General features: G+C 50.1%; 1 protein-coding gene across 3 annotated transcripts; it reads right to left on the reverse strand.

Moving 5' to 3' along the window:
• Window positions 1–17: 17 nt before the first annotated feature.
• On the reverse strand, window positions 18–9951 carry AP1M2 (adaptor related protein complex 1 subunit mu 2). 3 transcript variants are annotated; one of them, XM_082454937.1, is made up of 12 exons: window positions 9798–9950; window positions 8206–8362; window positions 7952–8019; window positions 5860–5990; window positions 5602–5749; window positions 5381–5507; window positions 4740–4882; window positions 4588–4659; window positions 2283–2441; window positions 1649–1774; window positions 928–1003; window positions 18–496 (listed from the first exon to the last, which is right to left on the reverse strand). In XM_082454937.1, the coding sequence occupies exons 1-12, from the start codon at window positions 9837–9839 to the stop codon at window positions 474–476; spliced, it is 1272 nt and encodes a 423-aa protein (XP_082311063.1). In that variant the 5' UTR covers window positions 9840–9950; the 3' UTR covers window positions 18–473. The 3 variants fall into 3 exon arrangements, with proteins under 3 accessions (XP_082311063.1, XP_082311062.1, XP_082311064.1); XM_082454936.1 differs by having other exon boundaries at window positions 4740–4888; XM_082454938.1 differs by lacking the exon at window positions 1649–1774 and having other exon boundaries at window positions 4740–4888; window positions 9798–9951.
• Between the last annotated feature and the right edge of the window lie 6163 nt (window positions 9952–16114).

The following is a 16114-nucleotide window of genomic DNA, read 5'->3' on the forward strand; positions in this document are numbered from 1 at the left end:
CCAAGAAACACATAACAGCAGCTAGATTCATTTTTAATGTCATCCGAAAACTCAGAATGGGCCAGCAGGCCTCTGGGCTCAGCAGCTGTGGAGGAGGGCCTCCCCACACCTCCTAAGGCAGGTCACTGCAAGAAGGCACTCATGAGGGGGACTTAAGCCCCTTTTCTATTTCTTCATATAAAATGGGAGGGGGGAGGGGCGGGAGCCTGGAGACAGGGAGACCATCCCTCCCAGCCTATGGGTAAAGGAAAAGGCTGGGAGCCAGCCAGCCCTTAAGAAACTGCTAATTCAGGGACTGCCGTCACACACGCACGCACACACACACACACACACACACACACACACACACACACACACACACACACACACACACACACACACACGCATCCCATCTTCCCTCTCTCTCTCTAGAGTCCGCAGTCAGGGCCTGGGGAGAGGACGGCCCGTGTTCAAACCCCCACTTCTTCTCCCTTCTAGCTGGTACGAAGTTGATAATCTGCAGGGAAACAATGAGCGGGGACCATCTCAGAACTGGGGAAAGGAGACAAAGGGACAGGCCCCCCACCCAAATCCAGCCCCTTCCCCAGCGCTCATGATCAACCCTACAGGTATGTAACAAGGTTGAGGACGGGCTCAAACATGGGGACTGTAACCATAGCAACAAGCCTGCTTCCAGGCAGTAGATGGGGGTGCTGTGTGTTCAGCCCCTCATCCAAACCCCACCACCACTACCCTGGAACTGGCAACTGTCCCCATTTTAAAGATAAGCAAACCGAGGCCCAGGGTGGCACACTGACAAAGACAGGGTAGATGTGGCGCCAGGCCTGTTGAGTTTTGGAGCCCTCTGAGACAGGATGTATTAAAGCCCCAAGACCATCCCCTTTCATCTCCTTGTCTCCGTCATCCCAGGGAGCTGGGCTGCCTTACCGCCACTCTGGGTGATATAGCGGACCCAGGGCAGGGCCTGGTAACCACTCTTCTCGATGATCTTCATGTATCGGACCTGAAAAGGGATGAAAGGAGGTGGCCCAGGCTAGGGGGAGAGAGCTGGCTGGGGCCAGGGGAAAATATATAACACAACTTCAGGGAATAAGAAAGCACAGGCTTGGGGACTTCCCTGGTGGCACAGTGGTTAAGACTCCGAGCTCCCAATGCAGGGGACCCAGGGTTCGATCCCTGGTCAGGGAACTTGATCCCACATGCATGCTGCAACTAAGAGTCCGCATGCCACAACTAAGGAGCCCGCCTGTTGCAACTAAGACCCAGTGCAACAAAATAAATAAATAAATATTTTAAAAAAAAAGAAAGCACAGGCTGGGAGAAATGAAGTAACATGGCTCAGGGCAAAGATGTGGCAAGGACAGTGTGTGGGAGGGTTAGGGGAGAGGTGGTCCAGGACAGTGGGAAAGATGGCCCAGTATAAGGGAATAGACACAACACAGTTTAGGCACAGGGCAAAGTAAGAGGGGGAGGGGGAGGGGACCCAGGCTGAGAGCAGAAAAGGCAACACTGTTCCAGGAAAAGACAAGGATGATTGCAAAGGAGAGATGAGCCAGGCCAGGGAACGGAGGTGATCCAAGCCAAGAGACGGGAGAGCAGGGAACCCACTGAGGTCAAGGAGAGGAGCCACTCTGCCCACTTCTCTCACCTGGATCCCGGAGACGGTGAAATAGGGGATCTCAAACTTGACCCCGATGGGGGGCCGGCCCTCTACCTCCTCCTTCTCCACGCTGGGGAGGCCAAAGTGGGCGCGCATCAGGTACTCCTTGCCCCCCTGAGGGCACATGGAGGTATCAGACACACTGAGAGGCCCCTCTATACCCCAGACCATTCTCATGGCAGCCCCTAGGGGTAGGCTCTGCTCTCAGCCCGTTTTACAGACCAGAAAGTAAAGGCTCCTGGCCAAGACTCACAGCCAAAGCTTTTGACTGCAAAGCCTGGTCGGGGACCTTCTAATGATCACCTCCCATTTTCCAGGCCCCGACGAACAGCCCCACCAATATCCCAGGGACAGACCAATCCTCCAGCAGCCTAAGGATGTGGGTAACATGATATTGCCTATTTTACAGATGGGCAAACTGAGGCTCCATGAGAGGAAGTGGGATTCCCAAGGCTGTCTGGGATTGGGAGAATTTAACTATTATGCTGGTCTGCTTTCCAGCTTTATCATCCCCGAAGGATAGTCATGTGCACACGTAGGTGGCTCTCTGATTTATTCTCTGCCTTGCCCTCAAGAAGCAGGGGCAGGTCCCCCAGATCCCCCGCCCATCCCCGGTGCTCACCGGAAAAGACTTGATACTCCAGATAACGACGTTCTTCTCTGGCATGTACTTGGCACTGCCTACGCTGGTCTTGAAGCGTGGGGAGTCGGCATCGCTGGGTACCGGCACAGATATCTCCACGCTGTTGGCCACCGACTGCTTCTTAAACTGCCCCTTGGCCTGTCAGTGGAGAGAACATGGGGCATGAAGAATTCACTCATGCAAATATTCACCAAGGCCTTTTCATGTGCCAGCTCATCAAGAGCCCTGAACTGGGGACCATAATCCAGCCTATTTTCCAGATGAGGAAACAGAGGCACAGAGAAGTTAAAGCATTTGCCTGGAGACACACAGCCAACAAGTGGCAGAGCCGGGGTCCACACCCAGGAGAGACTCCAGAGGTCCTGATTTTGTTTTTTTGTTTTGTTTTTTGGCTGCACGCAGAGCATGCAAGATCTTAGTTCCCCGACCAGGGATGGAACTCACGCCCCCTGCAGTGGAAGCGCAAAGTCTTAACCACTGGACCGCCAGGGAAGTCCCCCAGAGGCCCTGCTTTTGGTGCCTTCCGTTTGGAAAGTGTCATACACCTTTGCCTGGTTCAAAAGATCCCTCATTTGAGCAGCCCCTAGGGCAGGCTCTGCTCTCAGCCCACTTCACAGACAAGAAAGTAAAGGCTCCTGGCCAAGACTCACAGCCGAAGCTTCTGACTGCAAAGCCTGATGGGTCCTCAGCCCGTCACAGAGTTTTCATTTGAAAGCTGACATTTACTGACCCCCTACCATGTGCTGGGCCCTGTGCCAAGCAGTTAGCCCTCTCACTAATTCTCTAAAGTAGGAGTCATTCCTAAGGTCCATTTTACAGATGAGAAGACTGAGGCCCAGAGAGAAAGAGCTTTCGCCCGAGTCACGTAGTTGATAACCGGCACAGCAGGAATTTGACCCAAGCCTGTGTTTTCAATCCTCACATGTTCTCCTTACTGATAAGTTACAACATTATAGCCAGACCTAGATCTGTGTGACTTGGGACAAGCTTTTAACACAAGGACTCTAAGTGTCCATGTGCAGTGACTAGCATTATGATGACTGCTCTTATTTATGAATTTGGTGGTGGGGGGGAATATATGAGAGGTGGGATTGGGGCCAGAGGACCTGGAGGTAAAACAAGGCAGGGGGTGTTCTTTCTGGAAGGCACCAGCTTTAAGGCCCTTTCCACTTTCCCTGCCTGCAGAGACGGGGACACTGGGGATGTCAACACCCCCACCCCCCGCCCCGTGACCGTCCACTCCACAACCCAGCTCCCCGAAGACTCTAAGACTGGGGGACAAAATTAAATCTGAGAACACAGACTCTTGAGCCAGGCAGACCCAAGTTCAACGTGCCCCCTCCCTTCCTAGATGAATGACATCTTAATTCTTCTGGGCCTCAGTTTCCCCATCTGTAAAAGGGGCTAACTATATGCTCTGGAAAAGCTCTTGCTTGGGGCACTGGGAAACAAGCACAGGGCTATTCAAGGCAAGGTGAACCACAGTAGCCAGGAACTGAAAACAACCCATGCAAGAAATGGGACAGAAGATTCTCACAGTGGAATATTCTACAGCCACAGAAATGGATGCACTAAGCTCTGGCTGCTGGGATTCCTCTTAAAAATCCATGTTACCTGAACAAAGCAAATTAAACAAAAAGTCATACAGCTCCAGTCCATGGATATAAAGGTCAGAAACCGGAAGAATGAAATATTTGTGGTTATAAATGCAGGTGGCAAAACTATAAAGAAAAGCAAAGAAATTATTTACAGGAAATTCAAAATTGTGATTACCTGCGGGCAAAGGAGGAGCAGTAATTGGGGGAGGGGCAGGTGGGGTTTCAGAGGAGCTGGTGGAGCCAGGCACGTTCAAATAAGCTGTGTGGTTTATTATTAATCTTTAAACCATATAAATACACTATATGGTTTATATATGTGTATGGAAGTAAATAAGTAAAACAGATCATGTGTCAGATGGTGGTAAGTAATAAGGGAAAAACTACAGCAAAGAAGGGAGGTGGGGAAATCAGGGAGGGCTTCTCTGAGGAGGTGACATTTAAGCAAAGAACTGAAGGAGGTGAAGGAGCAAGCTATGTGGATATATGGGTGGCTGGGGGCAGAATGATCCAGGGGACAGCCGGGGACCATGCCTGGCATGTTTGAAAACCAGCCAGAAGACCCACGTGGCTGGAAGGAAGTGAGGAGCGGGGAGGGAGGTAGGAGATGAGGTTAGACTGATGGGGGGGTGGGTGCGGGTATGAAGGGGCGGATCCAGCATTGTGAGTAATTATTCCCCAGGGCCCACCTTGACCATGATCTCCACGCGGCTGTGGGAGAATTTCTCAATGACAGATTCAATCCAGATCAGCGGCTTGACCTACAGACAGAGGAAGAGGGAGTTCTCCGAGGCTCTGGGGTCAACTCTCACCCCTTGCCAGGGGCTTGACCCTGCCTTACCTGGGTGCTGAGGCGGTAGGACATGAGCTCGAAGTCACCGTCGGGCGGAATGAAGGAGATGGTACGGTCGTTGTCGAAGCGAGACAGCCGCACACACTGGTGGAATTTCACATCCTCCAGTTCCACGGACTTGTTCTTGCTCCCTGAAACTCGGAGCCGAGTTAGCAGCGTGATCCTGGAGCCTGGGGCGACCCTGGAGCCCGGGGCACGGTCCCTATCCTTGTCTTCCCTTTCTACCGCTACGATCACCCCATTTAACAGATGAGGAAACTGAGGCCCAGAGTGGATGAGTAACTTGCCCAGGGTCACCCAGCTAGCCAGGAGCGGAGCTAGGATCTGAACTCCGGGAATCAGGCTCTTGCTGCCAGGTTGTTAAATATGATGCTATTCTGTCTCCTACTGCCGCTAGAATGTCAGATCCATGAGGGCAGGGATTTTTTTCTTCACTATGGTGTCCTTGCGCCTGGCACTCAATAATGAAGCAGTTGTTTGCGCAAGGAACCAGCAGCTGCAGTACTGGTCATAACCAGAAGAGGGCGGGCGAGTGCTATTTCAGAACTGACTGCAAGTCTCTCGGTACCACCCACCCGTGATGGGACGAAGTCTCAGGCTCCCGCTTGCGCCCCCTTCCAGAAACTTACGGCCAGTGAGCTCGAAAAGCACGCGGTCATTGAGGCCCAGCCTCAGCTCTGGCATTCCCGACAGAAACACTTTGAGCTTGATGGTGCCCACGATCTCACTCAGCAGGACACTGCCGTTGGCGTTGACCTGAGGATGCACACATGGGGGGGTCAACAGGCATAGGGCCCACTCTCCTGCCCTAAGGCCGTGGCAGGGGTGGGGAAGAGGTGTAGGGGCTCACCAGCAGGTTGACGGACTCTATGACATCGATGAAGACTTCGTTCTTCTTGTATTTGATGCCCTCCGAGCGCCAGGACACAGCATTGGTGACAGTGGGTGGCACTCGTGACTTGCCCGTCTCCAGCTTGTTGCCCTGCTGCGTGATGTATCTGGCAGGAAGGCAGGGAGATGAGCAGGTAGGCCCAGGGACACTTCCCCAGCCCTCCCCAACTTTCTTCCACCCATGGCCCACCCTGTGGTTGACCCATGGCCCACTCACTCCTGCAGGATTTTGCTGTCCGTGGTCTGTGGGAAGCCGAAGTCCATGAGCTCATCCAGCAGCTCGTAGACGATGACGAAGTTGTCTCGAATGCTTTCCTCCTCCAGCTCCTTGAAGTATTCAGAGAATACCTGCGGGTTCAGGGAGACCGACATCCACAGAGGTGTGGCTGGTGTAGCTGTGGGCTGAGTCCCCACTCACCCAGCCAGCCACCCAACAAGCAACTATTGAGCGCCTACTGTATACCACTGTCGGTATATTAATGGTGAACAAAGCCAACAGGGTCTCTGCCCTCCTGGAACAGACCCACCTCAGAACAAGGTTTGTAAATGCATGAAATAAAATACACAAGATGGGAATTCCCTGGCGGTCCAGTAGTTAGGACTCTGCGCTTTCACTGCCAAGGGCCCAGGTTTCATCCCTGGTTAGGGAACTAAGATCTCACAAGCCAAGACGCGCCATGCAGCAAAAAACAAAAAAACCCGCAAGATGGCAAAGGAAAACTGTTACACAGAAATACGTCTCAGTTCATGGACTCCCTGAATTCTATCCAGGGGCCCTTGGGACTTGGGGGACCCCACGATGGGAGTCCCTGGGATTAATAGGTATCACCACAGCAGAGAACCTGTCAGTCACCCAGCATTGGAAACCCCATCCTTCATCCTGCTCCAGCCTCTCTGGCCTTTTTTCTGTTCCCATCTCGGGGCCTTTGCACATGCTATGCCCACTGCTTAGGACACTCTCCTCACAGCAGTCTCCTTGTGACAGGCCTCAGCTCCTCAGTGAAGCCACCACTATCCCTCGACCCCTGTGAGTATCAGGGTGAGACTAGCACCCCAGTCACTGGTTATCACAATGTCCCTTTGAATCTCCTTGCCCTTTATTTTTTTATATACATATTTATTTATTTGTTTTTGGGGTCTTTGTTGCTGCGCACGGGCTTTCTCTAGTTGCGGAGAGTAGGAGCAGGGGCTATTCTTTGCTGCAGTGCACGGGCTTCTCTTTGCAGCGGCTTCTCTTGTTGTGGAGCATGGGCCCTAGAACGTGAGGGCTTCAGTAGTTGTGGCGCACGGGTTTAGTAGTTGTGGCTCACGGGCTCTAGAGCACAGGCTCGGTAGTTGTGGCGCACAGCCTTAGTTGCTCTGTGGCATGTGGGACCTTCCCGAACCAGGGCTCGAACCTGTGTCCCCTGCATTGGCAGGCGGATTCTTAACCACTGCGCTACCAGGGAAGTCCCTCCTTCTTGCCCTTTAACTCCTCAGCATAGGCAGGGACCGTGCCTGTCTTAGGCACAGCTGTGTCCCCACCTCTGCCTGGCAGAGAGGAGACAAATCAATACAGATCTCTTGTTTGTCAAAGTATATTATATTTACTAGGAATTTTTTTTGGCTGCACCGTGCGGTATGCGGGATCTTAGGTCCCTGACCAGGGATCGAACCCGTGTGCCCTGCAGTGGAAGCACGGAGTCTTAACCACTGGATGGCCAGGGAAGTCCAGGACTCTGTGCTTTCACTGCCGAGGGTGTGGGTTTGATCCCTGGTCGGGAACTAAGATCCCATAAGCCGCACGGCGACCAGAGGAAAAAAAAAAGTATTTACTGAGCACTTTCTCAGTCAATGAGAATGGCATATAGTAAGGGCTCAATAAATTACTATATGATAGTATGATACAACATTAGTGGTAATGCTAACAATAATACCAGACCTTTATTGAGCACTTACTGTATACTGAGCACTGTTTTAGGTGCTTTAGAAGTACAAATTTGATTAATTTGTACAACAACCCTGCGGCAGGACTAAACCCAGTTTAGAGGCACAGAGAGAAATGACTTGTTCAAGGTCACACAGCCAGGAAGTGGGGGAGCTGGGTCTGGAACCCAGTTCCCTCTGGTTCAGATTTGAGCACCGGAGACCTCCTTGGTTCCTACCCTATAGGGCGAGATGATCCCACAGCAGCTAATGAGAACACAGAGTGATGGGGCTTTGATGGTGACACCCCCAGGGAAAGCTTCCTAGGAGAGATGGATTCCGAAAAAGGTGGGCAAAACAGGTAGACAGACAGACCAGCCGGCCAATGGAAGGCCAGGACCTACCTCCACTGTCTTGTAGAGGAAGGAGTACACGAGGGAGGCATTGGCGTTCTTCAGCGTGGTGGCCACCACTGCAGGCAGCGAGGTTAAGGAAAAGGTGCCATTTTGGAGGGTTCCAATGGAGCACAGACCCTGAACCCTCACCCTCCAGCCTGAGCCACTGCTGTATTGTGCACCTCTTGTCCCAGCCCACCACCTCTGGGCCTGAGCTGCCCACCACTCCGGGCCCCCAGGGATCCTCCCGTGGCCCCGGATACAGTAGAGGTTGCTGTATTTGATCCACAGGAAGTGGACCCGGCCGTGGCTCATCAGTGGGGCCAGGGCGCCCTCCTCCTCCCGCTGCATGAGCAGAGGCATGAAGTGCTCAATCTCACTCATGGCCACATCGCCCTTGTAGTTGCGGCTGATCAAGGGCTGAGGGTGGGCAGAGAAGGTCTGGTCACTGCTGGGATCCAGGGACTCTACGCCCGGGGGCATCAGAGTGCCAAGCTCTGACCCTACTTGCTGGCTGAGGGGGCGTGGGCAAGGCTCTGCCTCTCTGCATCTCAGTTTCCTCCTCTGCAAAATGGGCACGTGATAATGACAGCTAGAGCATCTAGAGCCCTCACTGACATCTACTAAAGCCTGGTTGTTTGCTGATTTTTTTTTTTTTTTAAGATTTATTGATTGATTGATTGATTGATTGCTATGTTGGGTCTTCGTTTCTGTGCTAGGGCTTTCTCTAGCTGCGGCAAGTGGGGGCCACTCTTCATCGCGGTGCGCGGGCCTCTCACTATCGCGGCCTCTCTTGTTGCGGAGCACAGGCTCCAGACGCGCAGGCTCAGCAGTTGTGGTTCACGGGCCCAGTTGCTCCACGGCATGTGGGATCCTCCCAGACCAGGGCTCGAACCCGTGTCCCCTGCATTAGCAGGCAGATTCTCAACCACTGCGCCACCAGGGAAGCCCCCTGCTGATTTATTCTGTTGTCACCACAACCCTGTGAGGTAGGTGGTATCACCATCTCCATTTTACAGACGGGGAAACTGAGGTATGAACCACGCCCATAGTAAGTGAGGAAGCTGGGAATTGAACGAAGATGCCCCGTCTCCAGAATTCCTGCTCTCAAGCCAGGCTCCATATGCACCAAATCGGTGAGGTAGGGACGATGAAAGGAAAGAAAGAGAGAAAAAAAGAAAAGAAACAATTATATCCATATATCTCTTATAGTTCATATAGCTCTGCCTGGCAGGCAGCAAGCGGTCAATAATAATAATACCTACTTGGTGAGGTTTAGTCCAGTGTTTAGAACAGAGAGGGCACCCGCAGGTCCTCACACACCTTAGCTCCCACTATGATTATTATCATATTATTTTCACCGCCACTGTTATTATTGCTACTGAATGACAAGATGAATGGGAGGGGGCACCAGAAAGGGACAAGACAGCCCCAAAGGGGAATTAGGGTCTCCGGCCCCTGCTGTCTTTCCCAAATATTAGTACTGTGGATGATGATGGTGACAGAAATAATAATTTCAATTGATTGAACGCCTAATGTTTGCAGCAGGTCTACTGTGCTAGGTGGTATACACGCACAAGGTTGTATTCGTTCTTCTTGGGTGGGGACTTCTGTTATTCCCATTTGTACGGACTGGGAGACTGAGGCTCAGAGAGGAGAAGCCCCTTGCCTCAGACACGCGGCTAGTGAACAGTGGAGGTGGGATTCGACGCGGGACTCCCAGGGATTGGGGGAGGGGTGTCCCCACGCCCCCAGAGCTTTCCGGGGCCTCGCTGCCTGCAAGGAGGGGCCGCCCCTGGGTCCGGGAGGGTGCAGCCTCACCTGTCCGTTCCCCACTCCCTGCGCCCAGCCTCACCTTGCCCTTGACATCGAGGATGAAGACAGCCGAGGCGGACATGGTGGCGGCCGGCGGACCTGGCTGGTGGGGAGGGAGGGCCTGGAGGCGACGGTGGCGCCGCTTCCTTCTTCCTGCGGAAGCGCCCGCGCGCAGGTGAGCACCCAGGTGAGCGCGTCTTAAAGGGGAGGCCACCAGGTGAGCGGCGCAGTCTGCCGACGTGAAGACGCTGCGGGGGCGGGGAGGGGCGGAGCTTCGGATGGGACAGCTGCCCCGCCTCACTTTCCCTTTGCGCCCTGGAGGGCTGGTGGGTGGAGACCCCAGACCAACCAACTATGCATCCAACCAACCATCCACCCATCCACCCATCCATCCATCCATCCATCCATCCATCCATCCATCCATCCATCCATCCATTCATCTATCCATCCAACCAATCAACCATTCATCCATCCACCCATCCACTCATCTTTTTTTTTTAATTAATTGATTAATTAATTTTTAATTTTATTTTATTGTTTTGGCTGCGTTGAGTCTTCGTTCGTTGCTGTGCGCAGGCTTTCTCTAGTTGCGGCGAGCAGGGGCTACTCTTCGTTGCGGTGCACGGGCTTCTCGTTGCGGTGGCTCCTCTTGTTGCAGAGCACCAGCTCTAGGCGCGTGGGCTTCAGTAGTTGTGGCACGCGGGCTCAGTAGTTGTGGCTCGCAGGCTCTCGAGTGCAGGCTCAGTAGTTGTGGCGCACGGGCTTAGTTGCTCCGCGGCATGTGGGATCCTCCTGGACCAGGGCTCGAACCTGTGTCCCCTGCACTGCAGGCGGATTCTTAACCACTGTGCCACCAGAGAAGTCCCCGTCCACTCATCTTGTTTCTTCTGTCACTCCCACATGCATGTGCACCCCAATAGAGCAGGGACTTTGTCCTTTTCATGTCTGTGTCCCCAGGGCCCAGTGCTGGGTGCTCAATATGTGTTTAATTAATTAATTAATACCATAAATATTTACTAAATAATTTATTCTTTCACTCAATGACAAGAACTGTGAGTTACACTCTTAGCAGGACAAATGTAGCTGCCTTTTTTTTTTTTTTTTTTTTTTTGGCCACAGCCATGTGGGATCTTAGTTCCCCGACCAGGGATCAACAAATGGCCCCTGCCGTGGAAGCTCAGAGTCTTTTTTTTTTTTCTAATTTATTTTATTTTTATTTATTTTTGGCTGTGTTGGGTCTTTGTTGCTGCACGCGGGCTTTCTCTAATTGTGGTGAGCGGGGGCTACTCTTGAAGCGCAGAGCCCTAATCACTGGACCGCCAGGGAATTCCCCAAGTAGCTGCTTTTATTGTTATTCCTAATGTTACTCTTTAAATTTTTTTTTAATTAAAAAAATTTTTATACCGTTTTTAAAGGTCACACTCCATTTGCAATTGTTACAAAATATTGGCTATATTCCCCGTGCTGTACAATACATGCTGTAGCGTATCTTACACCTAATAGTTTGTGCCTCACCCCCATCCCTATATTGCCCCTCCCCCTGCCACTGGTAACCATTAGTTTATCCTCTATATCTGTGAGTCTGGTTCTTTTTTGTTGTATTCACTGGTTTGTCGTACTTTTTAGATTCCACATGTAAGTGATATAATACAGTATTTGTCATTCTCTGTCTGACTTATTTCACTTAACATAATGCCCTCAAGTCCATCCATGTTGCTGCAAATAGCAAAATTTTGTTCTTTTTTATAGCTGAGTAGTATTCCATTGTGTATATATACTACATCTTTTTTATCCATTCATCTGTTGACGGGCACTCTAATGTTACTCTTTTTTTTTTTTAATTTATTTTATTGGGGAATTCCCTGGAAGTCCAGTGGTTAGGACTCCATGCTTTCACTGCCGAGGGTGTGAGTTCGATCCCTAGTCAGGGAACTAAGATCCCACAAATCACAGGGCGTGGCCAAAAATAAATAAATAAATAAATAAATAAAATTTATTTTATTGAAGTATAGTTGATTTACAATGTTGTGTTAATTTCTGCTGTACAGCAAAGTGATTCAGTTATACATATATATACATTCTTTTTCATATTCTTTTCCATTATGGGTTTATCACAGGATATTGAATATAGTTCCCTGTGCTATACAGTAGAACCTTGTTTTTTTTTTAATTAATTAATTAATTAATTATATTTTTGGCTGCATTGGGTCTTCGTTGCTGGGCGCAGGCTTTCTCTAGTTGCAGTGAGCCGGGGCTACTCTTCATTGCGGTGCGCGGGCTTCTCATTGTGGTGGCTTCTCTTGTTGCGGAACTCGGGCTCTAGGCATGCGGGCTTCAGTAGTTGTGGCTTACGGGCTCTAGAGCACAGGCTCAGTAGTTGTGGCACATGGGCTTAGTTGCTCCGCGACATGTGGGATCTTCCTGGACCAGGGCTCGAACCCATGTCCCCTGCATTGGCAGGCGGACTCTTAACCACTGCACCACCAGCGAAGGCCAGGACCTTGTTGTTTATCCATACTATATATAATAGTTTGCTTCTGCTAATCCCAAACTCCCAATCCATCCCTCTCCCACCCCCTCCCCCTTGGCAACCACAAGTCTACTCTCTGTGTCTGTGAGTCTGTTTCTGTTTCATAGATAAATTCATTTGTGTCATATTTTAGATTCCACATGTGATATCATATGATATTTGTCTGTCTGACTTATTTCACTTAGTATGATAATCTCGATTCATCCATGTTGCTGCAAATGGCATTATTTCATTCTTTTTTTATAGCTGAGTGGTATTCCATTGCATATATGTACCACATCTTCTTTATCCCCTAACGTTAACTCTTTTTTTTGTTGTTTTGGCTGTTCCACGCAGCTTGTGGGATCTTAGTTCCCTGACCAGGGATCGAATCCGGGCCCTCAGCAGTGAGAGCATGGAGTCCTAACCACTGGACTGCCAGGGAATTCCCTACCCTGATGTTACTCTTATTCATTCCCAACGTATTTATAAGGTCCTACTATGTGACATTAGGATGTTGCTAGAATGTTGAAGAGATAAATGGTCATCATTAGTATGACTATAATTGTTATATTATTCACTCGACCAACATTTATTGAGCACCTACTGTGTGCTAGACTGGATATTTGGAAGCCACTTTCATTATGGTAATGATGGTTCATTCAGTGAGTGAATATTTATTGAGCGCTCCTGTGGCACTATGGATGGTGACGCAGACAAAGCCACTCCACTGCTCTCCTCCTAGGGAGGGCGAGAGGTATGCAACTTGAAAACCAAAAAATAAGGTGACCCTTGGGAATTCCCTGGCGGTCCAGTGATTAGGACTCCATGCTTTCACTGCAGAGGGCCCAGGTTCCATCCTTGGTCAGGGAACTAGGATCCCACAAGCTGTGAGGCTGGCAGAAAAAAAAAAAATCCCTGATAAAGGTGGGAGCCCTGAAGGCAGGGAGTTGGGGTGTGTGTGTGTGTGTGTGTGTGTGTGTGTGTGTGTGTTGGAGAATAAATGTGGGGCTGTGAGGCAGGGAGATCAGAGAAGGAGCTGACATTTGAGAAAGTCCTGAGAGTAAATGGTGATGTGATGAGATCCCATTATTGCCAGGGACTATTTGCTGATCCCTTAACTGTGTTGAGGTTCATGGGCTTCCCAACCCTGAATTTCCACCATGATCTTCAGAGCAGGGGCAACCCAAGAGAAAGTCCCACTGCAGAGCCTGGCACAAAGCTGGTAGTAGTATTGTTTCTGTTGTTGTTCGTGTGTGTGCTGGTTGAGTGCATGGGCTCTGGACCCTACTGCTTGGGCTCAAGTCCTGGGTATGCAAGCAGCCAGCTGTATGGCCTCGGGCACCTGGCTTCCCCTCCCTGGATCTCGGTTTGCACATCTGTGAAATACAGTTAAAACTGCACTTTCCTATAACCAACAAGGACCTACTGTATAACACAGAGAATATATTCAATATTATGTAGTAACCTATAAGGGAAAAGAATCTGAAGAATAATGTGTATGTGTGTATGTATATATATATATATATATATATATATATATATATATATATAGTATAACTGAATCACTATGCTGTACACCTTAAACTAATATGATATTGTAAATCAACTATACTTCAATTAAAACACACACACAAATAAAATAAAAAAGAGAAAAACTAGGGAGGGATCAATCAGGAACTTGGGATTACATACACACACCACTATATATAATAAGGTAGATAACCAACAAGGACCTACTGTATAGCACGGGGAACTCTACTCAATATTCTGTGATAACCTATATGAGAAATGAATCTGAAAAAGAATGAATATATGCATATGTATAACTGAATCACTTTGCTGTATACCTGAAACTAACACAACATTGTAAATCAACTATACTCCAATAAAATTTTTTTAAAAACCTTGCAAAATGAAAAAAAAGAGAAAAAAAGAGAATAAAAGGAAAAAAGGAAAAAAAAACAGAACAAAATAAAAACAAACACAAAAAAACACAGTAAAATAACCCACTGCTCTTTCCTGATGAGGTTACAGTGCAGCTCAACTGAGTTATGACATGCAACACGATGCTTGGAACTGTGCCTGGGACGGAGCTGATGCTCAATAATGTTACTATTATTTGCTATTATTATTATTATTTACTGTATGGCAGTTAAGGATACAGGTGCTGGGTTTGAATCCTGACTCCGCCACAGCTGTAAGGCATTGGGCTAGTGATGGCACCTTTTGTGCCTCAGTCTCCCCTTCTGTTAAATGGGTATGAAAGTTGTGGTTGCTGTCTCCTCAGGCTCCATCACTGAGTTACTAGGCATAACTCAATGCCTGGCACAGCACCTCCCCTCCCAGCTCATCAGCTACTGTGGACCCTGGGTTCCACCCCAAGATTGTTGGCAGGGAAGTTTGTAGTGGGGAGGGGAAAGGAAAGGGAAAATAAATCTCAGCCTGCCTAAGAATGATCATGCTTCACAGAGGGAGGGAGGGTCCTGCAGGGCCTATAGGGGGAGACACTCAGCTCTCCCATGCTTAGTCCTTCCTTCCCCAAACCCAGCCCCAGGTCTTTATCAGCCCCTGAAGGGGGGATGGGCATCCCCACAGGGGACTTGAGGAAGGAAGGAGAGAGGACAGCAGCTATCAGAGCCACCCATTGCCTCTGACATCATTCACTGAGCACTTATCTTCATGTCCTCTTACAGAGAAAAAAACAGAAGCACAGAGGGGTGAAGCCACTTGCCCAAGACCACACAGCAATTGAGCCAGAATTTGAACCTGAGTTGTGGAGTTTGAGACCTGGGTCCCAGCCCTCTTCTGTCTCATTACAGGATACAAGCATTATTGTTACTAACAATAGCTAACCCCTATTTGGTGCTCACAACGCTCAGGGGCTCCCCTAAAAGTCTCCCATGTGGGAGACAATGTTCTGAGTTAGGAAACCTGTTATCTCCATTTGACAGATAGGAAAACTGAGGCTCAGAAAGAGTGAATGATTTGTACAAAAATCACCCAGCCAGCGGAGGCAGAGCTGGAAATTCTAGCCCTGCAAAGCCCAAGGTTTTAGGTTGCCTCTGCCCAAAAGAGGGGTGTCCTTCATGCCTCGACCAGCCCCTTGCTCAGAAGGTAAACTGGGTGGATTGAGGACACTGCCAGACCCTCGCCCCAGCCCCAGCATCATTGAACATTGCAAGGGCCCTTCTCCTGGGGCCCTCAGATGTTTTCAGGCAGTAAACAGAACCTAAAAGCCTGGGCCCAGCGCCCTGGAATCTGAAACTCAAGGTCTGTTTGGATGAAAAATTCATGAGCCCAAAAGCTTCAGTGGGATCAGAGAACAGAGCAGCTCTGTGTGCCCAGCTGCCCCACTGCAGCTGCAACCTCCCCCGTCCCTAGAGGCTGAGGCCCTGCCCCAGTTCCTCCTAGATGCCTACAGGGACCTTGCCTCTAGACACCCCCCTTAATCTCTTCTCCACACCACTAAAGGCATCTCCCTGAAACTCACAGCTCCTACGGCCCTCCCTCACCCTCACATCACCCAGGGCTCCCCATTGCCCTCAAGCTGCCCTGCTTGGCAAAGTTTGACCCCTGATGACCTCTCCCAGGAGGCACGCTTGAACCCATTGTCTCAGACACACTGATGTCCCTAATTTCAGGTCCCCTCTCTCTTTCTCTTCTTCCTCTGGTACATGACCACTTAGTGCACGATGCCTGCCCTTCGTGCTTTCTCCACCTGGTTCTCACTCAGCTCTCAGGCCTCCTCTTCAGAAGCCCTTTCTGACCTCCCACCCCCTGTCTAGGTCAGATCCCTCCTCTTTGCTTTCCCAAGTCTCCCGTGCCCCCATCACAACTGTGTTGCA

The sequence above is a fragment of the Balaenoptera physalus genome, assembly GCF_965194825.1.
Source record: "Balaenoptera physalus genome assembly, chromosome: 3".
NCBI lineage: Eukaryota > Metazoa > Chordata > Mammalia > Artiodactyla > Balaenopteridae > Balaenoptera > Balaenoptera physalus.